General features: G+C 41.4%; 1 protein-coding gene across 4 annotated transcripts in view; it reads left to right on the forward strand.

Moving 5' to 3' along the window:
- Positions 1 to 24,695, forward strand: part of SLC22A16 (solute carrier family 22 member 16) — a 97,129-nt gene that overhangs the window by 59,262 nt on the left and 13,172 nt on the right. For all 4 annotated transcript variants that reach the window (XR_003521220.2, XM_027600832.1, XM_027600833.1 and 1 more), the window contains 3 exons: positions 12,034 to 12,513; positions 19,372 to 19,489; positions 24,069 to 24,600. Coding sequence is in view for 3 of the 4 variants with exons in the window: in XM_027600832.1 (XP_027456633.1) it covers positions 12,034 to 12,513; positions 19,372 to 19,489; positions 24,069 to 24,600 (1,130 nt within the window). In the remaining variant the exon portion in view is untranslated. The remainder of the gene's footprint in view (positions 1 to 12,033; positions 12,514 to 19,371; positions 19,490 to 24,068; positions 24,601 to 24,695) is intronic.

Genomic DNA, 24,695 nt, shown 5'->3' on the forward strand with positions numbered 1-24,695 from the left:
GTACTGAGTTCCTCGTGGGAATTCCAGGTTGAGACATTTAATAGGCATTTGGATAAATAATGTATTGCTCAGCAAGACGCCTCCTTGTCAGTATGGATTGGGTGACCATTCAGGGCTGAAATCCAGCTGGTAGGCACCAGGTGGAAAGACTGGGTGTGACTTAGTACCCATTCCAATCATGCCTCAGCAGGGCATTGGTGAATACTCTTCTCGCTCTCTGGGGCTGGTAGATATAAAATGTTTAAATTGATATATTACTTATACACAGAAAAGTATGCACCATAATCTACAACCTGATGAATCATCATAAAGTGAACAGAACCATGTTACCACCGCCAGACCACCCATTCTCACGCCCTCTCCCAAGCACTACCCCCCAACTACGTCCTCATATCTACCACCATAGGTGAGTTTTGCCTGATTCAAAAGATTTTATCTATTTACTTGAGAGAGAGAGAGAGAGACAGCACAGACAGACAGGGAGAGGAGAGGGAGAGGCAGGGAGCCTGGTGTAGGGGCTTCGATCCCAGGACCCCAGGATCATGACCTGAGCCGAAGGCAGACAGACACTTAACCGACTGAGCCACCCAGGCGCCCCTAGTTTTGCCTGTTTCTAAACTTTATATAAATGGAGTGAAAAATCGTGTACTTTTGGTCTGGCTTCTTTTGTTCAACCTCATATGTGGGAGATTCACCCATATTGTATGTCACAGTACTTTGTTGATTTTCACTGGTGTATAGTATGTAATGGCATGAATATTCCACAACTTATTCATTTGCTGTTAATAGACATTTAGATCGTCTCCAGGTTGGGCTTATCGTGCGTAGTCTTTCTTGTCTACATCTTTTAAGGTGTAGTATGAGGGTGAGAGAAGGAAGGTGAGAGGTAAGCTCACAGTCCTCCCCAAGAATGTTTTGGTATGGCATGCTAAGGAGTTCAGGTATTATGAAGGTCACTTTGCAGAATGGAAGGTGCGTTGGAAGGGTAGGAGTTTTGTACCCACATTCTGTTGTGTACATACAGGGAAGAGGAACCACTCTGTTGCTGAGTGTGCCTGTGGTCAGCTGCCAAACAGATTTGCAAAGTGTTATAACACATTATGCCCTCACGAGCTGTTTATGAGAGTTCCAGTTGCTCCATGACAATTGTTAAATATTTCGAATGTCAAACCTTGTACCAACAGATTGTTCAACCAGAGAATTTGATTTCCTAGGGTAGTGTTTCTCATCCATTTCAGAATCTCTTAGGAAACTTTTTAAGCTTGTATAGAGTTCTGGATCCTATCTCAGACCTCCTGAACCACAATCACTAGGGGTGGGACAGAGAAGACAAGTCCTAGCTTCGGAGGTCTGCCAGGGTGGGTGGTCTGTGCGTGTGTATGTGTGTGTGTAGGTAGTTCTAGTGTTGCCTGTGGGGTTCAGGCTGGCTGGGGAAGGAATTGAAGCCAGGAAGGCAGCAATGAACTAGAGAAGCTGGTGGGATCCAGAGACTGGGCACCTGATTGGTGCTGGGGATGGGGTCATTGGGAAGGACTGGGGGAGCTGGGAGTGTAGAAGGGTATGGTCAGCAGAATGCGAACTTTTCAATGGCGGAGCCATTCCAGGGGATGAACTATTTAGGTACCAACCCAGACGCTAAAGTGCATGATCCAACACACATTGCCCAGGACAAGGCCAAATAAGGTGTTAGGTACAGCACAAGCAACAGGTGTAAACTGGGGGAGGGAAATGGGGAACGTCTGCTGTGCAAGAACAGGCCCATCCAGAGTCCGCCTGACAGAAGCAGAACCACTCAGATGGAATTCTCTAGTAGGGCCCTTCTAGCTAGCGATCATCTTTGCAGGTTGGGAAATGCTTCCTGAGAGATTGCCAGGGAGGGAAGAAAAACCTCTTGAATTCACAAGCCTGTTGCCTGGGGGCCGGTGACCCACCAGCCTTGCCAGGTGCTCACAGGTAGCTCAGTGTGTGTAGGCCAAGGGCAGAGCCTTGACCCCATGGCATCTAGCAGCCTAGATGTTAGTGACCTGCAGGGCTGAGGGTTCCAGCACCACCCTTCCAAGCTGTGATCTTAACTTCTTGGGATCTCTTGAGTCACAGCAAGTCAGGCTTATCTTCCCCACCTGCTGTTCCTGCCCAGCCCCTCTGTGTGGACAAGGCTGAGGCAGATTTCTGATAGTTTTTCTTTGGGCAGGGGCACCTTTTCTGGAAAAACAGAGTTGGCTCACCTTTAGCCACAAGGACTCAAGCTTCAGGGCTTCTGGGCTCTTCTCTCGGTTGCCCATCCCTCAAAGACCCCGAGAATAGCATTTGTGTGTTCTCCCTCCCTTTCTGTTGCTAGAAAAAGGTCACTTGATTCTTGCTTACCTTTAGCTTTGTGTATTTGTTTTCTGAACTAGCTGCCAGGGGGCCAGTGCCAGATACAGAGTTGAATTTTGCAACTGTGGCCAGCTCCAGCATGTGGTGTCCTGATAGCCACAACCCATTCAGTTGATTCCATTTTACTTCTTTATCTGCACAGGGTTCTATGAGAAGTGAGGAATGGGGCCACGTACCATCTTGGCAGTCATCCCTGAGGACTTGGGGGGCTTGCCTGCTTGATAACTTCACATCACCACTTCTGCAACTTTGCTTAGCCTTGCCAACCTGAGATAGTCTTCAAAGTGGGGTGTGTTCACCCCTGTGGTGGGCAAAGATCATCTTTTGGAGCACCATAAAAAAACACCTATTTTACATATGAATGTGTGTATATAAGTAAATATAAATATGAGTTTTTATTTCAATATGCACAAGATTTTAATTCAGTATATAAATATTGCATATTCATATATGCTCATTTTATACATCTCTGCACATACACACACATACACACATTCTTTTTTTTTTTTTGCTGATGGAGAACCCAGTCAAAAAAATACTTTTTCAAAATTCTTTATACACTGGCCTCTTGAGCACCTGTCTTTACCAGAGGCACTGAGTATGCATTAACCTCAGCGCAGTTCATTTTAACCCTGAGGGATTCTGAGACATTCTATAGACGCTGCACTATACACCATGCCAGGTACCACAGGAGATACCAGAGTGATGGCAGTGCAGTTTCTACCTTTGTGGGACTTTCATTCAAACTTTCATGGGACTTTTGTTGTTGTTGATGATTTGGTAGAGAAGTAGAAAACGTTCACCAGGTGTTCTTTAAAAAACCAACATAAAGAACAGAAAGGTACTTCAGCTGTCTATCGCCGCCGGAGAAGAGAAAGAAAGCAATGGGAGAGAAAATGCAGGGCAAGCAAAGAGGAAGTCTGGACCTGGGAGAAGCAGGCGGTGAAGGGTGAAGAGGGGCTGAATGGGGAGGTGTTTGGTGTGGAGAGGAAACACCGAGGCAGGAACAGGTGAGGCCAGCAAGTCTCACAATGTGCCCTGTGCCGTCTCTGGGTCTGCAAGGCCCAAACTGCTGTCATAGTAACATAGAGACACTGGTGGCCGTCTTTACTCTCGTTGCTCGTGAATATACAATAGGGTTTTCCAGAGGCTAGCTGACATGTAATAATGTATCAGATCGAACGCAGACACTGATTGGAGAAACTAGCTGTCTTCTGTTAATCTAAGTTGTGTGTGTGTGCATGCATGTTTTTAAGATTTTATTTTTAAGCAACTTCAACACGCAATGTGGGGCTTGAACTCACAACCCCAAGATCCAGAGTTGCCTGCTCCACTGACCAAGCCAGCCAGGCGCCCCTATTAATCTAAGTTTTGTTTTTTTTTTTTTAATCTAAGTTTTAAATGTAAAACACCACCATTCTTCTTACTAATTTTGTTTCATTTTGTTTTGAAAACTATAGCTATATGTTCCTTAATGTTAACATGCGTGGGCTTATTAATATGTTTAAGTGGATTCATAAATACTTAAAATGTTCTTCATTTTAATTTCTTTTCTTTCTTTTTTTTTTTTAAAGATTTTATTTATTCGACAGAGAGAGACACAGCAGAGAGAGGGAACACAAGCAGGGGGAGAGGGGGAGGGAGAAGCAGACTCCCTGCTGAGCAGGGAGCCCGACGCGGGGCTCGATCCCAGGACCCTGGGATCATGACCTGAGCTGAAGGCAGATGCTTAACCGACTGAGCCACCCAGGTGCCCCTTCATTATAATTTCTAATACGTACTGACAACTCACGTAAAGACAAGGCCCTTGGGATCCTCAAGATTTCTGAGACCGTAAAGGCTCCTGAGAACAAAAAGTGTGAGAACAAGTGAGCTAAAGGATGGTCAGGAGGGCCTTCCAGTGAGGGGGAGCTCCAGGACCAGGCGGGTGGGCTGCTTTGGAAAGTAGGCAGCGACGAGATGAAGATCACATGTGTCAACAGTGCAATTTGGCATCTGTGCGCTCTGATGGGACCTATTTTCTATTTCCTGTCATGACGGTTTTATAGTAATGTTCTTCGTTGTCTGCACTGATCCTTTTAAAATTGAATATTGAAACCATCTGCCCAAAGAGGGCTGTTCTGACTCTTTATTCCAGGGGTTTGAAATGAGTGGGGCAGTCCAAATGTTATGTATTCTACCCCGCCGTCCTGTGGGCACCGTTGTCCTTGTGAGGCAATTTTTATTTCCGAAAATAAGTCCGTGTTGGTTTGAGTCTGTAAATTTGGAGACTCTACATTTTACATTTTGAATACAATTATACATTTTTGGATACTTTCAGATTTACAGAAAAGTTGCAAAGATTGACAGAGAGTTCCTGTATGTCCCTCATGCTGTGTTCCCCACTGGGAACACCTTACGTTAGTTACCGTGGCACATTTGCCAAACTAAGAAGCTGACATTAGTATATTACTATTATGTAAACTCCAGACTCTGTATAGGTTTCACCAGGTTTTCCACTAACGCTCTCTTCATGTTCCAGGATCTAACCCAGGGTACCGCACTGCTTTGAGTTGGTGTATTAGCCCACTGCCCTCTACCCTGTGGTAGTTTCTCAGTCTTTCCTGTATTTTTGTTTGTTTGTTTGTTTGTTTGTTTGTTTTTATGACCTTGACCATCATTAGGCATCTTGGCCTGGCAACCTGTAGAATATCCTACAGTCTGGGATTATCTGTTGTTTTTCTCATGGTTAGACTGGGGTTATGGCTTTTAGAAGGTGCCACAGAGGCAAGTGCTTGTTTATCACATCCTATGAGGAGGTACATGACATCCACATAACATCACTGGGGATGTTAAACTTTCAACATTTGGTGAAGATAGCATGTGTCTGATTTCTCCCGCTGTAAAGTTACTAGTTTTTCCTTTTTCCTACTGTATTCTTTGGAAGGAGTCACTGTGTCTTAGCCTGCCCTCCAGGAGTAGAGAGTGGGAATTAAGCTCCCATCTCTTGTAGAGGGGGAATGTTTATAGATAATAGTTGGAATTCTCCTGGCAAAAAAGACTTGTCTCTTCTCTCCTTTTTATTTGTTCAACCAGGTAGTGCGTTTGTCAGGATTCTCCAGAGAAACAGAATGGATAAGATATAGAAATAGATAGATAAGAGGGTATTTAGGATAGGAATTGGTATGTACAATTATAGAAGCAAGAAGTGCCGCAATGTGCCACGTGCAAGCCCGGAGATCTGGGAAAGCCAGTGATGTAATTTAGTCCTAATCCAAAGGCCTGAGAACCACAGGGCTGATGCTGTAAGTCCCAGGCAGGGTCTGAACTAGGGGCACCAATGTCTGAAGGCACAAGAACATGGATGTTTCAGCCCAAGCAAAGAAAGTGAATTAGGGGCGCCTGGGTGGCTCAGTTGGTTAGGCGACTGCCTTCGGCTCAGGTCATGATCCTGGAGTCCCCGGGATCGAGTCCCGCATCGGGCTCCCTGCTCAGCGGGGGGTCTGCTTCTCCTTCTGACCCTCTTCCCTTTTGTGCTCTCTTTGAGGAGCTTTGAGAATTCACCTTTGCTGTAAATATTTAGGAAATACAGTCTTACATAATCAGATTGTTTTTTGCTTTATTAAAATGAATGAATATTTTTTCTTTATAATGAAGGAACCTATTAAATGATCTCTCATTCTCTCTCTCAAATAAATAAAATCTTAAAAAAAAAAAGAAAGTGAATTAGTCGTTCGTTGGCCTTTTTGTTCGTCGGGTCCTCGACCGATTGGATGATGCCCACCATGTTGGCGAGGGTGATGTTTCCTTGGTTCACTGATTCAAATGCCAGTCTCTTCTGGAGATCCCTCACAGACACACCCAGATATAATGTTTCACTAGCTGTCTGGGCATCCTGTGGCCCAGTCAAGTTGATTCATAAAATTAACCATTACAGGTTAACCACCCTTTTGTCAACTTGCAACCCATATGGATCTCCTTAAACCAAACTTAATCTCTAAGTAAAGACAATAACAAGGTCTTAATACCACTTGACGTGATACAACTATCCTGAATACAACCTGCAGTACACTAATCCTTTCCCCAGAAGGGGAGGTAAGGTCCTTTGATGATGTTTATTCTTCTGATATTCTGTAACTTAAATATTATGATGTAAAACTACTTAAATACTGATATAAAGTCAGTACATCATATGTTATATGAGAAGAGAATAAGGAAGAAAGCGAAGATATTTGCTTAATAACTGTCTATACCCACAAACATAACAAAATAAAGAAGAAATACTCATGACAATTACAGTCCTTGTTTCTGTAAGTAGTCACGTGGTTGTAGGTGGTATTTATTATAACTCCCTTCTTTCATGACCCATTTTATATTCCCTTTGCCTTAAGCAAACATCTCAATTGGCTATGGACCTTTCACCTGATAGAGTGACCCACCCTTTATTCCCGAAGGGTCTGGGCCATTAGTAGTCCTGCCTGGATTGGGTTGTAATTTTCCACTGACCTTCATTACAAGGCACTGTAATACTCAGAGACACCCAAAGGGATCTCCTGTATTGCAGACATATTCTTCCTTACTGCCACTGGGGAGCCGATTTCCCCTCCCCCCCTTTTTTAAGATTTTATTTATTTATTTGACAGAGAGACAGCGAGAGAGGGAACACAAGCAGGGGGAGTGGGAGAGGGAGAAGCAGGCTTCCTGCCGAGCAGGGAGCCCGATGCGGGGCTCGATCCCGGGACCCTGGGATCATGACCTGAGCCGAAGGCAGACGCTTAATGACTGAGCCACCCAGCCCCGATTTTCCCTTGGTAGTCAGGATCAATCACCCCAGCCAACACTGTAACTCCCTTCTTTGCCTTTTGATTCAGAGGCCTGAGGAACCGAAAGTGGCCGGGCGGCAGTCTTTATTTCCAGTTCAGTGGAATCATTGTTGTGTCTCCTAGTGGAAACATTCTTCCCTCTGGAACTAAGATCTTTAGGCTAGCAGAGAGTAAGGGTGTGGGAACAGGAACCAAAGTTTTGTTAATGGGTCCCTAGGTGTAACTCCCATGTCTACCCCTTGATTCCTGGACTCATGAGTGCTGACTAGGAGAGAAATAGCTCTATATATTGGACCCTGATTCAGAGCATACACAGCTTTCTAGAGAATCTCATCCTAGCCCTGCATGATATTGCCACCTAGCTGGCTTTGTAATTGAGTCTTCAAAAGGCTATTCCACCATTTTATCAAACCAGGGGCTTCAGGATAGCGGGGAACATGATAAGATCAGTAAGTTTTATGAACAGGGGCCCACTACTATATTTTTTTGCAGTGAAGTGAGTTTCTTCATCATGAGCAATGCTATATGGAATACCCCACTGATGGATAAAGCATTCTGTAAGTATGGTAGTTTTGGCAGAAGCATTGTGCAGGGAAGGCAAATCTATATCCAGAGTGTTTATTCTAGTAAGGACAAAATGTTGTCCAGATGGTTCTGCACAACAAGCAAACACTCACTCCAGGAGTGGTACCATATTGGGGCTCACTGTTGGTCTCTGCTGCTGGGTAGTGGTACCATATTGGGTACTCAGCGGTGTCTGTAGCCAGATCAGCTCACTAAGATGCTGAGCCCTTGCATAACCTCTGTCCCTGCCACCATAACCACTTTGTTCATTAGCTCAATGGGCAATGACAAGATGGCTTGGGAAAGAAGCCAGCTAGTATCCATAGAATGGATCATCCTATCTACTTGATTATTAAAATCCTCTTCTGCTGAGGTCATCCTTTGGTGAGCACTCACATGAGACACAAATATCTTCACATTTTTTGCCTATTCCTAGAGGTCTATCCACATACCTCTTCTTCAAATTTCTTTGATGCCAATTTTCTGATCATGTGCTTTCCAAGTCCTTGACCATCCAACTAAACCATTGGCTACAGCTTATGTGTTGATATATGATCAATGTCTGACCGTTTCTCCTTCCAAGCAAAGTGTACAACTAGGTGCATTGCTCGAAGTTCTGTTCACTGGGAAGATTTCCTTTCACGACTGTCCTTCAGGCCTGCCCCAGAGAGGGGCTGTAGTGCTTCAGCTGTCCACTTTCAGGGGGTGCCTGCATATTGTGTGGAAGCAGCTGTAAAATCAGGCCCAAGTCTTTTACTCTGTCAGCTGACTGTAGGGAGCTCCCATGAGGCCAGTGGTGCAAGCTGGGAGAGAGAACGTGGTGTTTAAAGACTTAAACATGAGACTGGAAACAGTAAAACTCCTAGTAGAAAACAGGGAAAAGCTTCCTGACACTGACGTTGGCACTGATTTCATAGATATGACATCAAAAGCACAGGCAACAAAAACCAAAAATAAGCCAGTGGGGCTACATCAAACCAAAAAGCGTTTTCACAGCAAAAGAAACAATCAACAGAGTAAAAAGGCAACCTACAAAATGGGAGAAAATATTTGCAAACTATATTTCTGATAAGGAGCTAATTTCCAAACAAAATAAGGAATGCATACAACTCCCAACCAAAAAATTAACAACCTGATTAAAAAAATGAGCCTATGACTTGGAAAGACAATTCTCCAAGGAAAATATGCAAATGGTCAATAAGTGTGTGAAAAAATGTCTTTTGTCATTAATCATCAGGGAAATGTAAATCAACAGCACAATGAAATATCACCTTATACCTGTCAGGGTGGCTATTATTAAAAGAAGACAAAAGCCAACACATGTTGGCGAGGATGTGGAGAAATTGGAACACTTGCGTGCTGCTGGTGGGAACGCAGACTGGTGCAGCCACTATGGAAAGCAGTATGGAGGCTTCACACATATGATCCGGCAATCCCACTTCTGGGTATACTTTTAAAAGTACTGAAACCAGGATCTCAAAGAGATATTAGCACTTCCATGGTTATGGGTATTCCGTGGGCAGTCCTAGTCACAATAACTAAAATGTGGAAACAACCTCAGTGTGTATCCACAAATGAATGGATAAAGGAAATGTGGTGTGTACCTACAATGGAAGAGTAGTCAGCCTTAAAAAAAGAAGGAAATTCTGCAAAACACAGCAATTTGCTGTGTATTTACTTAGCATTTTGCCAAGTAAAATAAGCCAGACACAAAAAAATAAGTATTGCGTGATTCCACTTATAGGAGGTACCTAAGATAGTAAAATTCATAAAAATCAAAGACCAGAATGGTGGGTACAGGTGTCAGAGGGGAGTCATTAGTGCTTTTAAATCTAATCTGATTAGAAAACCAATTCCAGAAACCCTAGAACTAGTTCAGAAAGTTCATTCTTAAAGTTCTGTTTAGAACTACTTTCAGTACCAAAATCTGAATTCATCAAGGTCTCCTAGAGAGACAGAACAAATACTATATATATATATAAAGTTTTTATTTATCTGACAGAGAGATAGAGAGAGAGCACAAGCAGGCAGAGCGGCAGGCAGAAGGAGAGGGAGAAGAAGGCTCTCTGTTGCAGGGAGACCAATGTGGGACTCGATCCCAGGACCCTAGGATCATGACCTGAGCCGAAGGCAGATGCTTAACCGACTGAGCCACCCAGGCACCCCGTGAACAAATAGGATATATAGAGAGATCCAGATGAGAGATGTATTATAAGAATTGGCTCACACAGTTATGGAGGCAGACAAGTTGCACAATGTGCTGTCTGGAGGCTGGGATCCAGGGCAGCCGGTGGGATTCTCGAGAGGTCCAAGTCTGAAGGTCTGAAAATTGGGAGACTGATGATGTAAGTCCTGGTCTAGTTGCTAGCAGGCTGGGTCCGAGGACCCAGAAGGAGTCCCACAGGACCAGCCAAGAGAGTCCCTGGCTGTGCACAGGATAGAAATCAAAGTTGAGCCAGCGGGAGGGGAAAGCAGAGTTTATTGAAAGTAGAGAGAAAGTACAAACAGAGCTTCTGGGAGACTCAGACAGGAAAGGAGGAAATCTTGTCTTTGGTCAGGGTCTGGAGGTTTTTACTGAGGCTCGTGGTGTGGTGTACGTGTCCTCTCAGGCATCCAGGGACCAGTTAGTACAGAGACAAAAGCCCAGGTGTTGTTCTTGGGGGCATGGGCCTTCGAGATATTTGCCTAGCTCTGGTGGTCTGGAGTATGCATATGAGAGCTTCATCCGGTCATTGTCACCTGGTTTTTCCTTAGGTATTATCTATTCTAAAGAAATTGTTAACTCTGTGTTCCTTACAAGGAGGACATGCTGTTTGCATTCTGAGGCATGTATAAAGTGGAGGTGCAGGCCCTAGCAAGAAGAGAAGCAGGAAAAGGAGCAAAAAGCAGGTTTTTATGGAGTTCTTCAGTTTCCCTATTTCAGTCTGAGTCCAAAAGCCTGAGAACCAGGAATTCTGGTGTCTAAGGGTAGGAGAAGGTGGATGCCTCAGACCCAGCAGAGAGAGCAAATTTGCCCTTCCTCCACCTTTTGCTCGAGTCAGGCCCTCAGTGGGTTGGAGGATGCCCACCCACAGGTGAGGGCAATCTTCTTTACTCAGTCTACCCAATCAAATGTTAATCTCACAGACACATCCAGAAATAATGTTTACCAGCTATCTGGGCTTAGCCCAGTCTTGCTGACACATAAAATTAAACAAAACATTATGGACTTGTATATTTATTTTATACCTTGGGATATACCATGCTATTTATTTTGTTGCTCAAATTGTTTCAACCTTGCCCACTGGGAGCTTTTTCAGATTGATTCCTGTGTCCCTTAGACATGCCCCCAACTTTTTGTATTTTGAGTGCTTCTTTACTTTCTGATTCCACAAGATGCTTTAGGCATATTTTTAATTTTCCCTGTCCTGGTCTTAAATCAGCTTTTTTCCTGGTCCCTTTTACTGGAGAATGTATTTAGAAAACAAGATCTGGGCACTGGATGTGCATGTTGCTATTGGGATGTTGATGCAGGTTGGCCAGGTTTGAGAACCCAGAGGATGTCCCGCAGGACCAACCAGGAGGGTCCTTGGCTTTGCACAGGATAGAAATCAAGTGTGAGCCAAGAGGAAATGAGAGCAGAGTTTACTGAAGACGTAGAGAGAGCAGATACAGACAAAGCCTCTGGGAGAGTCGGAGAGGAAAGGAGAGTGAGTTTCATCTTTGCTTGGAGTCTGGGGTTTTATTGGGGATGGTGGTCTGGTGCAGTGTCTTCTCAGGCATCTGAGAACAAAGATGAGTGTTTAGGTGTCCTCCATAAGTCACTTATGCCCTGAAGCCAGGGGTCTCGATGAGTTAGTGGTCTTGGAAAATGTTCATGATGACCCCACCTGGTCACTCCTTAGATGCTATATACTGTGCTGGAAGTCTGCAAAGAAATCATGAATTCCTTGGCCTTTGTAAGGAAGCCATATATTATCTGTTCTATAAGGTGTGTGTAAGATGGGGGTGTATATCCTAGCAAGAGAAGAAGCAGAAAAAGGAGCAAAAAAGTATTTTTTCATGGGGTCCCTTTAGTTTCCCTGTCTCAATGTCATTGCCTGTGACATAACAGAGCTATGTATATATACTAACAAATAATACACACACACACACACACACACACACACACACGGGAACATTTGTAATTATTTCTGTATTTATACATCTGTATATATATTAAGCTAAATATGATGAACACCCTTCATATGTACTTATAGTCTTTTTGAGCCCATAGGCCAGATATAGTAACTTGCTTTTCTTCTCTTTGCAGATTTCAGATAGTCCTCTATTTTATATGTGCCTTCCAGAACATCTCTTGTGGTATCCACTACTTGGCATCTGTGTTCATGACAGTGTCCCCCTACCATACCTGCCGGCCTCCGGGCAACGTGAGTCAGGTTCTTTTCCACAATATCTCTAGTTGGAGGTTGGAGGACATCTGGATCCTGTTTTTCACAGGCCATGAAGATCAGATTATAGTGCAGCTACAGAATGGTGAGGTCTGGGAGCTCACAAGTTGTCACCGATTCCGGAGGGATGAAAAGTCTGGTTTGAACTCTGATTATAATGGCCAGAAGAGCAGCTTTCCTTGTTTGGATGGCTACATCTATGACAAGAGCAAGTGGGACAGCACCGTGGTGACTCAGTGGGATCTGGTGTGTAACCGAGAATGGTTTGCAAAGATGGTCCAGCCCGTATTTATGTTGGGAGTCCTGCTGGGAGCAATGATTTTTGGCTACCTTTCTGACAGGTAAAATGAAGTATTTAGGTTTGTTGCATCAGTGTAAGGTTCATTTTCCTATCTGGTTTTCTTAGAGGTCAGGAAATTATGTTCAAAACTTTAGTCATGTTCATACCTCCTATTAAATGCCTACATCTTTGCTGATTGTGTTTAGGGATACACCAAAAACATAGTGGGTAGAGCATGGGTTCTGAAGACAGCCTACCTGGGTTCAGATCCTGGTTCTACCACTTACTTGTCATGAGTCCTGAGAAAATGGCATAACCTGTGTTTCAGAAACTAGTTTGTAAACTGGTGATGAAAATAATAGCACTCACTTCAAAGGGTTATTGCAAAATTAATGCAGAAAAAGTACCTTGGACATATAACCACTCAATAAATACTGGTTATTATTTGAATATATATATATATATTTAAATAAACTTGCTTTTTAATAGATGTAACTTGGTTCTAAGTTCTTGATACACTAGCCATATTTTCTTAAAAAACATACATTAAAAGGGATACATAGCATTTAAATAAAGCAAAGTTATCTCTGTGTGGACATGGACTGCGCTTTAAGTACCTGTGCTAACACACAGAGATGAATTTATTTGGTCCCCATAGTTGTGAATTTTACAGGCATGTTCTGGGCCCTGGGAACCTGAAGGCAACAGCTTAGGTCAAAATCTCTGCCCTTGCGGTATGCTAGTCTAATGGGCTAACAAATGTCCAAAATAAAAATATAGGGCTTTGTTGTGGCTGGGGCCAAAATAGAAGTGAAAGTCAATGGAGGCAAAGTCTATGGAGGCCTAAAGGGAGGAGTGCCCAGGTCTCCCCACCTCTAACTCACATCCCATGAGGTGCCGTTTGAGTAATAAAATTAGAGAAGTGGAGTCTAGTTATTATTTGGTGGGTGAAGTTATGTTTCTATGATTAAGAATCTTCTATTCCATAACTGCCTTCCTGTAGTTGTGTGGAAGGTGTGGAAATTAGGTCAGTCAAAGCCAAAACACATGATTAAAAGGCACCATGAGTGAGAGTCAGCAAAAGCAGCCTTTATGCGCAAAGACTTCAAATACTAGAATTGTCAGGCATGGGTAATAAATTCACTATGTTTACTGCTCTTAAAGGAATAGAAGACAAGCTTAAAATTATTGCAAAAAATCTGGAAATCGTATTTTATTAAAAATTTATTAATTTTTTAAATAGACTTTTTCTTTCTTTCTTTCTTTCTTTCTTTCTTTCTTTCTTTCTTTCTTTCTTTCTTTCTTCCTTCCTTCCTTCCTTCCTTCCTTCCTTCCTTCCTTCCTTCCTTCCTTCCTTCCTTCCTTCCTTCCTTCCTTCCTTCCTTTCAGCGCTACGCCCAACATGGGGCTTGAACTCATGACCGCAAGATCAAGAGTCACATGCTCTACCAACTGAGCCAACCAGGCACCTCCTAGAAATTTTTTTTTTTAAGATTTTATTTATTTATTTGACAGAGAGAGACAGAGCAAGAGAGGGAACACAAGCAGGGGGAGTGGGAGAGGGAGAAGCAGGCTTCCTGTGGACCAAGGAGCCCAATGCAGGGCTCGATCCCAGGACCCTGGGATCATGACCTGAGCTGAAGGCAGATGCTTAACGACTGAGCCACCCAGGCGCCCCTGGAAATTATATTTTAAAATGACATAAAATTGAGGAATAACTGCCCAGAACATCTAGAAACACAAACCAAAATAAGTGACTGACAAATTCCTGGGTAGTTTTAACAACCTATTATATAAAAGTAAAGAAAGAATGAATAAAATGCATGAGAGCTCAGAAAAACTTACCAATAATAAACATCAGAGAGACAGATGGAAAATATGAGAGATTAACATTCATGAAGGCAGAGGTGTAAGGTCTGAAATACACTTAATATTAGAAACTAATCAATGGAATTTACCACATTAACAGATTAGAGGACAAAACTCATATTAGCAACTCAATAAATATAGGAAAAACATTTGATAAATTTCAAAATTCATTCATGACAGAAACTAAAAATTGAAGAATGTCCTTAACCTGTTAACAGGTATCTACAAAAAGATCTGCTATGAACATCTAAACTGAAATGTCAAAAGCTTTTCCTTTAGAATCAGGAATATACAAAGATGTATGACACACTGCTTCTGCTTAGTTTTGTACTGGAGATTCTAGTACTATAAAGCAAAACAGAGAAAGAAAAGAGAGGGAGAAACAGAGGGAGGGAGAAATGCATAAGCAGAAAGAAGAAAAAAAGTCATTATTTTTAGCCATTACAATTCTGTCTGAAGAAAATCCAGCAGATGAATTGTTAGAATTAATGAACTTACATGTAATGAGGTTGCTGGATATGTTATCAATACATATAAATTTAATTATTTTATATCTACTAGTAGTAAATATAAAAATTAAAAAGTGCCATTGCAGAGTCCAGAAATAAAGTCACACTTATATAGTCAATTAATCTATAACAAAGGAGGCAAGAATATATCATGGGGAAAAGACAGTCTCTTCAATAAATAGTGCTGGGAAAACTGGACAGCTACATGTGAAAGAATGGAACTGGACCACTTTCCTACATCATACACAAAAACAAACTCAAAATGGATCAAAAACCTAAATATGAGACCTGAAGGGCCCCTGGGTGGCTCAGTCGTTGAGGGTCTGCCTTCGGCTCAGGTCATGATCCCAGGGTCCTGGGATCGAGCCCCGCATCGGGCTCCCTGCTGGGTGGGAAGCCTGTTTCTCCCTCTCCCACTCCCCCTGCTTGTGTTCCCTCTCTTGCTCTGTCTCTCTCTGTCAAATAAATAAATGAAATCTTAAAAAAAAAATAAATATGAGACCTGAAACCATGAAACGCACAGAAGAAAACATAGGCAGTAATCTCTTTGACATTGGCCTTAGCAACATTTTTCTAGAGATGTCTCCTCAGGCAAGGGAAGCAAAAGCAAAAATAAATTATTAGGGCTGCCCCCAAATAAAAAGCTTTTGCACAGTGAAGGAAACCATGAACAGAATGAAAAGGCAGTCTATTGAATGGGAGAAGATATTCACAAATGATATATATATATAAGGGGTTAGTATTCAAAAGCTATAAAGAACTTAATACAACTCAACATGAAAAAAACAATCTGATTAAAAAAATGGGCAGAAGACATGAGTAGACATTTTCCCAAAGAAGACATGCAGATGGCCAACAGACACATGAGAAGATGCTCAAGATCACTAAATGCAAATCAAAACCACAATGAGATATCACCTTAGCCGTGTCAGAATGGCTAAAATAAAAAAAGAGAAGACAAGAAATAACAAGTATTGGTGAAGATGTAGAGAAAAAGGCACCCTTGTGTACTGTTAGTGGGAACGTAAATTGGTACAGTCACTGTGGAAAAATAGATGGAAGTTCCTCAAAAAATTAAAAATAGGAATACCACATGATCCAGTAATTCCATTACTGAGTATTTACCCAAAGAAAATGAAAACACTAATTGGAAAAGATATATGCATTTCTATGTTTATTGTAGCATTATTTCCAATAGTCAAGATATGGAAACAGCCTAAGTGTCCACTGATAGATGAATGAATAAAGAAATTGTGATATATAAATATATATTAATATAATCTATTTTATTTATTATCATTGACATATTACATATAAAATGTTATTTATTATATATTAATAAATTGTAATAAAATACAATAATATGTTAAAATATATAACAACATAATATTAATAATTATATAATTATATAAAATATGTAATATAAGTAAAAACAAAAACAAATAAAATATAAACATGCAAATATTATATAATAACAGAATAAAAGAATAAATATTAATAAAAATAATATTAATAAATTATAATGTATAATATGGTATATAATATATATGATATATATAGTATTATATGGCTGAGTGATATTCCAGCCATGAAAAAGAACAAGAACTTGCCATTTGCAACAACATGGATGGACCTGGAGGGTATTGTGCTAAGTGACATAAGTCACAGAAAGTCAACAAATACCATATGATTTCACTTATATGTGGAATCTAAAAAACAAAACAGATGAACAAACAAATAAACAAAAAACAGGACTAGACCAATAAATACAGAAAACAAACTGATGGTTGCCAGAGGGGAGATGGTTGGGGGGTGGGTGAAAAGAATGAAGGGGAATGGGAGATACAGGTTTCCAGTTATGAAATGAATAAGTCATGGGGATAAAAGGTACCGCACAGGGAATATAGTTAATGTTATTGTAATAACGTTGTGTGGGACAGATGGTAGCTACACTTGTGGTGAGCATAGCATAATGTATAGAGTTGTTGAATCATTGTGTTGTACACTTGAAACTAATGTAACAGATGTCAACTATACTTCAATTAAAAAAAAGTTTAAAAAATGCCATTGCAAAAACCTAAAAATATAAAATATGTATGGATAAATCAATCAAAAAGTGTATAAGCACTTTATGGAGAAAATGACAAACTTCAAGAATCAAATCATTAAGATAAATAGATGTATCATTAGACAAACAGTCGATAGTTCCTTAGGGGACCCTGAAAGAGAGTAGTTCAATTATAGATATAACTATGGAACAAATAAGGCATCGAACATCAGCAGGAAAAGGATTAATAAGTGGTGCTGGGACACTTGTAGAGCTGTACAGAAGAAAATACAACTGGTGTCCCTTCCTCACACCTTATAGTACAAACATCAGAAGAATTAAAATCCAGAAGGATTAAAGGTACATACATGAAAGGAAATCTATATAACTTTAGAAAGATAATAGGGGAGAATATTTTCAGAGCCTAATTGAAAGAAGGGAAGATCCTTTTTAAGACACAAAAAGCACTAACCATGAAGGAAAAAATGGATAAATTTGACTTCACTAGAATTGATGTCCATGAAAAGACACCATTAAGAGAAGAAAGACAAGCAGGAGAGAAAAAGAGAGACAGAATATTTGCTTTACATATAACTAAAAGATTAGAATCCAGATTACTTAAAGGACTTTTATATCAATAGGAAAAAGACAACCCAATAGAAAACTGGGAAAAAGATTTGAAGTCACTTCATAAAAGAGAAAATCCAAATGGCTAATGGAAAGATGGAAAGGGTGTCAATGATCTATAACCATACCATTTATTTTTGACCAGTTGTCAAAAGTAGAAAGTCTTGTAATGCCACGTGTTGGTGAGGATATAGGGTAATAGGATCTCTCGCCCTGCTGGTGTGAATGCAAATTGAGAATGCAAATCAGGAAAACTTTGAAGAATGGTTTCTCATTATATAGAAAAGTTGGTGATGGGCACAGCTCACATGTCCTGGGGCTTGGACCCTGGAGATGCCCTTGCACGTGTCCACATGGGTATTTGCATCAAAAGGCTCCTATAGCATTGTTGCTACCAGCCTGGCCATGCAAGCAACCCAAATGTACTTCAGCCATATTGTAGACACACATATTGCAATATTTCTTGCTGTGGGATGTGCGGCCATGCAATGAATGATTCATAGCTACACAAACAACAGAGATGAATCTCCAAAAATAGGATTGAGTGAAAGAAGCAAGACACAGAATAATACATACAGTACTGTTCGATGATAGAAAGTTAAAAAACTAGCAAAAGTAACCTATCTTGTTTAGGGCTGCCTATAAATGTGGTAAAATGGAATGAAAAGTAAGGAATTGATGGTTGCCAAAATTAGGATAATGGCCTCTCCAAAAAGGGGGCAAGGAGTTTGGGGTTTGGGATCACGAAGGGAGGTGTGAGAAACTATTGGGAGGGTGGCAATGGATCTCTTTCTTACTTTGGGTTGTGACTTCATAGATGTTTGAGTCTTTATTATTCTCCAAATACATACGTATTTTTATGCATTCTTATGTATGTATGATATATCATAATAAAAAAGCAAAGAAATAAGACCTGACCCCATCCTTATGGAGCTAACAATGGAGGAGAAAGACTTTTAAATAGATAATTTCAATGAAATGTGAGAAAGCTTTTAAAATAATAACTCACATTTATGCACCATTTACTATGCACCAGGTACTGTTTTAAATGTCTTGTGTATTATCTCATTTAATTATTTAAAGAAATCTAGGAGGTAGGCACTATTGGCCCTATTTTAAGTACCGGGGCAGAAAAGGAGGCACAGAAAGTTTATCTGGAGAGTAAGCAGTGGAGCTGGGACTTGAACCCAGGCCTGAACACCTGATTACTACATTGCATTGTCTCTTCATTTCTGCCTCAAGACCCCAGAGGATGGTCAGAATAGGCTGCACATTTGACCTGGGTTTTAAATGCTCACTAGGGAAGGCTTTCTAAGGGGGAAGGAACAATTTCCTGTCACGAGAGAGCCTGGCACGTTCAGGGAATTGTGGGGAGGCCCATTTGGCAGAAGCATAGGCTGGATAAAAGAAGTGAAGCAAAACTACACCTGGGATTGTTCTTATTTCTGGGAAGTGTGGGAGGGGGCTGCACTGGTGCGACATGAGGAGGGCTGGTTGGGAGGCCGTTGGGATGAGAGATGTAGGAAATGGTGAAGGCCCAAATGAAGGCAGGAGAGACAGAGAGGGAACGATGGACACATATCCCCCCTCTTCTCCCTCACCAGTCCTGGGTTGGGAAGTCCTCCGGGGGATCACCCAGGGTGATCATGTATGTCTATTAGTGGCTTAGGTAGAGGCCTCTCCACCAAAAGACTGGCCTCTTGCATGTGTTAACTCATAACTTCCCCCCAATAAATGAATGAATAGCACAATCAATACATAAGCTATTAAATACATAGGTAATACTCATCTTTCGTGAATTGGAGTGGATGCTTCAACTGTTATAACACTACTTTGCTTGGCCCGCTGGGCCATTCTTATTTTTCAGGCTAGGAAGACGGCTCGTCTTGTGGTCCACAAGCACTGGCATATTTTTCTTTGGCATAGCAGTGGCTTTCTCATCTGATTATTACAGCTTCATGATCGCACGCTTTCTCCTAGCCATGGTGAGTTGTGTGTGTGCTTTTTTTAGAAAAACCTCATTAATTCTCCTGCAGTGTTTTCATATCGAGCCTGTCGTAGTTTGGGTCATTTCGAATGTGGCGAGAGAGGGCAAGGACTCATCTTTGTTCGTGCCCCTGAGAAGTCTTTCTGTGGAAAAGCAGTGCCCTGTGTTTTCAATGAAACTCATTAACATGAAAAATGGTTGCTTACTAGGCAGAGACTTCTTGTTTGACTCCATGCTTGGCACGTGGTCCACATTCCACAATTACTAAGGCATGATTTCATTTCTGAGCAATTCTAGCGGCCGAGTCAGGCCCTGTATGCATGAGCCATAGGTGTGTTGGTAAGGAAGTCGTTTGCATACTGTGCAGTAGGAATGAAAACAAGAAAGCATTGGGCTTTTCTGTTGCGAGGAACAAGGAAATAGAGGGAAAAGGGCATGAGTTTGAATACCAGCCTTGTCATATTTTGGCTTTTTCACTGTGTGGCCTTGGGCAAACACGGTGTTCTCTTCAAGCCTTAGTTTCTAAGCTGTAAACTGTAGAAAATACTACTTGCTTCACTGGGTTCTTATCAGGAGACAGTGAGATTAAAGTTAACATGCATGGCAGGGCACCTGACACGACATAGGCCGTCCTTCCGGTGGGGACTGTCATTGTAAGTGGACCAGCCAGTGACGAAGTGTCCCCACACTTGGGGACAGAGTCCAAGCTGCCAAATGACAGCAGCAGTGAATCCTGTTGGAGGTCACCGGTCAAGGATAGTGGAGTGAAGTTTCTGTCTGTGGGAGGAACTTGTGACCTTGCTAAACTCAGGGATGGGTATGCATCCCCATTCACTGGGATGTACGTATGAGCCAAGATTCCGGGGAGAGCCAAGGACTGCAATCTCAGGAGAGGTCCCAGCCCTCACAGAGCAGGCTGGTGGGTTCAGTTTTGGAGTCCTCACTGATGGCTGGACAGAGTTCCTAGGAAGCCACGTGGATGGCCAGGGATGGGGACGATGCATAAAAAGAAAAAAATTTGGGACCGTTGGAGGTGTAGCCCCTTAAAAAAAAGTAATTTTATATATTTAGGAAGGTAAAGAGTTCTTAATACAAAAGATAACAAGCAGCAGTCTGTGTCCACTGAGGACAGAATGAGAGGAAATGGCTCTGTGACTGCAGAATGAGATTTGATGAGACCTTGGTGGGAATGATGGTTCAACAGAGGCACAGGGATGGAGAGAATGCGAAGGTCCTCTTTTGGAAGGCTTAAGAGGATGCATTCTGAAAATATCTGTTTCTGTCTTGCAAATACCATGTGTTTATTTCCAGAACTGAGAAAATGAGACAGCCACTCATTGAATACATTTGTAAATGTGGCCTTAATTTTCTGCCTTTGATTTTCATGAGAAATGTAGTTGGGGTTGAATTCTGAGTAGGGAAGATGCAGGCAGACTCATTTACTCAACACATTTATTAGAATCTGCCCACAGAGTGTAATGCTAAGTAAACCAGACCAGACTGTTTCAATAACCCTACAGTGTAGTGGGAAGGCAAGACATTGATGGGCCATTTTGGAAAATAAAATGTTGACAATGGAGGCGTGAGAGTGGGGGTGGGGAATCTTAAGTTGGGAGGGTGGAGAGTCTGGAGAGTTAGGGGCTTTTGGTGAGGGATGGGTAAGAGAAGAATGTTCCAGCTAGAGACAGCAACTAAGAAGGCCCTAAGATGAGAAGGAATTGAGGGGCGCCTGGGTGGCTCAGTCGTTAAGCGTCTGCCTTTGGCTCAGGTCATGATCCCCACATCAGGCTCCCTACTCCATGGGAAGCCTGCTTCTCCCTCTCCCACTCCCCCTGCTTGTGTTCCCTCTCTCACTATCTCTCTAATCTTTAAAAAAAAAAAAAAAAGAGAGAGAGAGAGAAGGAATTGAAGGTCCGGATATCTGGCGAATAGAGCGGAGGTAAAACACCTTGATGAGGCTGAAGGGATGGGGATGATTAGCCAGGGCCTTGGAGGATGATCAAGAGTTTGCTTGATTTCCTAGAGGCAATGGGAATGTCCTGAAGGGGTTCCGGCAGGGGTGAAGTGGCTGTTCTGGCTGCTATGTGGGGGTGGGGTCAGGGGAGATGTGTTATCAGTGGAGGTGACAGGTGTGAATGAATCCAAGGAACGTTTTGGAATTACAGAGTTGTGTACAGCTTGACTGAACCCAGTGACAGAAGTAACCAATAGGAAGTGGGAGTGCGCTCAGGATTACTATGAAAAAAAAAAAAAAAAAAAAAACCTGCCAGGGACTGATGTTACTGCTTAACTTAATGCAGGAAATCTGTAGTATTTGGCGGTCCTCACCATCTTTGTGTACTGTAACAACAGTAAACATCACCAAACAACTAGATTCTTGGGTGTGGGAGTCCTCATTTAGCAGGGTTCATTATCTGAGTCTTGCAATTATAAGGTTGTATGGAGAAATGAAAGCTGTTGTCACAAAAATATTAAACTGAACATTAATGCAGTAGAGGCCTCACCACCCACATCCCTGTTCACGACTCGTGTCTTGCTCTCTGTCACAGGAAATCGCTGTAGGTTAGCCTCTTCCTGACTCTCTGATGCAAGGAGAAATTAAGGTCTTACCAAAGATATTTGATTACAAAAAGTCTTTGAGAGCAATGGGGAAAACTAAATGATCCTACCCAAATCCCTTGGCCAGTTGGGCTGTGGTAGAGCTAGACCAGCTAACTTTTGAAGAAATGAACATCCACAAGGATAATGACATGATGAGCCTTCAAAAGAGTATGATTTGAATATCAAAGGATTAAGAGAGGCCTTTGGCTCTTGAATAATTTTGCAAAAATTAACTTTATGGTTTGTGTTACAGAAGTCAAATGTGAAATACTCTTGTAGGAAAAACTCTAATCCTTTCATCATCCCCCCCCCACAAAAAAATCCAACATTTGATTCATTCTTTGTTTATTCCAAGAATGATCACATATTGCTATTATAGTCTACATTTTGTTAAAGATAAGCTTATTTTCAAAATAAAAAGTTACTTTCCCCAATTTTTAAAATTGTGGTAAAATACACATAACATAAAATTTACCATCTTAACCATTTTTAAGTATACATTTCAGTGATATTAAGTACATTCATTTTGTTGTGCAACCATAGTCACTATCCATCTCTTTTAATTAGAACTCTTTGAATTTTGCAAAACTGAAACTCTATACCCATTAAACACTCTCATTTCCTCCTCCCCCCAGTCCCTAGCAACCATATTCTACATTCTATCTCTATGATTTCCACTACACTATGTAACTCATATAAGTGGAATCATACAGCATTTTATCTTTTTGTGATTGGCTTATTTCACTTAGTACAATGTCCTTAAAGTTCATGCATGTTGTAGCATGTGTCAGAATTTCCTTTCTTTTTAAGGCTGAATAATAGTCCATTTTCTGGATAGACCACATTTTGCTTGTATATCCATCTGTCAGTGGATGCTTCTGTTGCTTCCACATTTTAGCCACTGTGAATAGTGCTGTTACAAACATGGGTGTACAAGTATTTCTTTGAGGCCTCGCTTTCAATTATTTTGGGTATATATCCAAAGTGGGACTGCTGAATCTTACGGTAATTCGATTTTTAGTTTTTTGGGGGAATCCCCGTGCTGTTTCCCATAACAGCTGTATCATTTTATATTCCCACCAATAGTGCACAAGAGTTCCAGTTTCTCCATATCCTTGTCAACACTTGTTATTTTCTGTTTTGTTTTTGTTTTTGTTTTTTTTTAGAGTAGCCATCCTAATGGCTATGAGGTGGTATCTCAACGTGGTTTTGATTTGCATTTCCCTAATGGTTAGTGATGTTGAGTATCTTTTCGTGTGCTTATTGGCCATTCGTATATTTTTTTGGAAAAATCCAAATTCTTTGCTCATTTTGAATTGGATTGTTTGCTTTGTTGAGTTTCAGGAGTGTTCTATATATGCTGGATATTAATTTCTTATCAGATATAGTATTTGTAAATATGTCATTCCATAAGTTGCCTTTTCACTCTGTTGGGAGTCTTCTTTGATGCACAGAAGTTTCTAATTTTCATGAAGACCAGTTTGTTTATTTTCTGTTTTGTTGCTTGTTAAAATAAAGTTTCAATCAGATCTTTTTCTTCACATTAGATATCATAACTTTTTATCCCCGTTTAACAATTTAGGATTTAATAATAAGGACCTCTTATCTATAGAGTAATTGGTATGCATGTTTACAGTTACATTAACTGAGAAATAAAGGCACACTACAAAGGAATCCTTACCTGAAGCAAAAGGCAGTGCTTAACATGTATCATACATGTCCTCTCATCTATATCATACATAGCCTCTCGAGTTTGGCCATTCGGGGTGGCGAGGGTGGGGGAAGGATGAAAAGAACCATTTAAAGAAGAGGGATGGATTGGATTAAATGCCATTTTCGAAATGTGGTAAGGGTTTCAGAAAACAATTTTTGTCATTTTCTTTCTTGCCTATGTGTGATATGCAGAGAGATCAGACCCCTGAGCAGTTGTAAATGTGACCTTAAATCTGGACCACCCTCCCTGCTTTGTTTTTCAGTCTGGAAGTGGCTATCTCGTGGTGGTGTTTGTCTATGTGACGGAATTTATTGGCATGAAGTCTCGGACGTGGGCATGCATCCAGATGCATTCCTTTTTTGCCATTGGAACAATGGTGGTGGCTTTGACAGGCTACTTTGTCAGGACCTGGTGGACCTATCAGATAGTCCTCTCCACAGTGACTGTCCCCTTTGTCGTGTGCTGTTGGATACTCCCAGAGACACCTTTTTGGCTTCTCTCAGAGGGAAGATATGAAGAAGCACAGAGAGTAGTTGATACGATGGCCAAGTGGAATAGGGCAAGCTCCTGTAAACTGTCAGAACTTTTGTCACTGGATCTAAATGGTCCTGTTGGTAATGAACCCTTTGAAGTTAAGAAGCACAACCTATTAGATCTGTTTTATGACTGGAATGTTGGAACAAGGACACTTATTGTTTGGCTGATTTGGTTCACTGGGTGTTTGGGATTCTACTTCTTCTCCTTGAATTCTGTTAATTTAGGAGGCAATGAATATTTAAACCTCTTCCTCATGGGTAAGTAGTTAAATTATATTTAAGCGTAGCAATGAAGTGATGTTTCCACCTTGTTTTTCTTGTGTTTTTATTGTCTTTTCTCTACCAGGAACAAT

This window comes from Zalophus californianus, chromosome 7 (assembly GCF_009762305.2).
Source record: "Zalophus californianus isolate mZalCal1 chromosome 7, mZalCal1.pri.v2, whole genome shotgun sequence".
Taxonomy (NCBI): Eukaryota; Metazoa; Chordata; class Mammalia; order Carnivora; family Otariidae; genus Zalophus; species Zalophus californianus.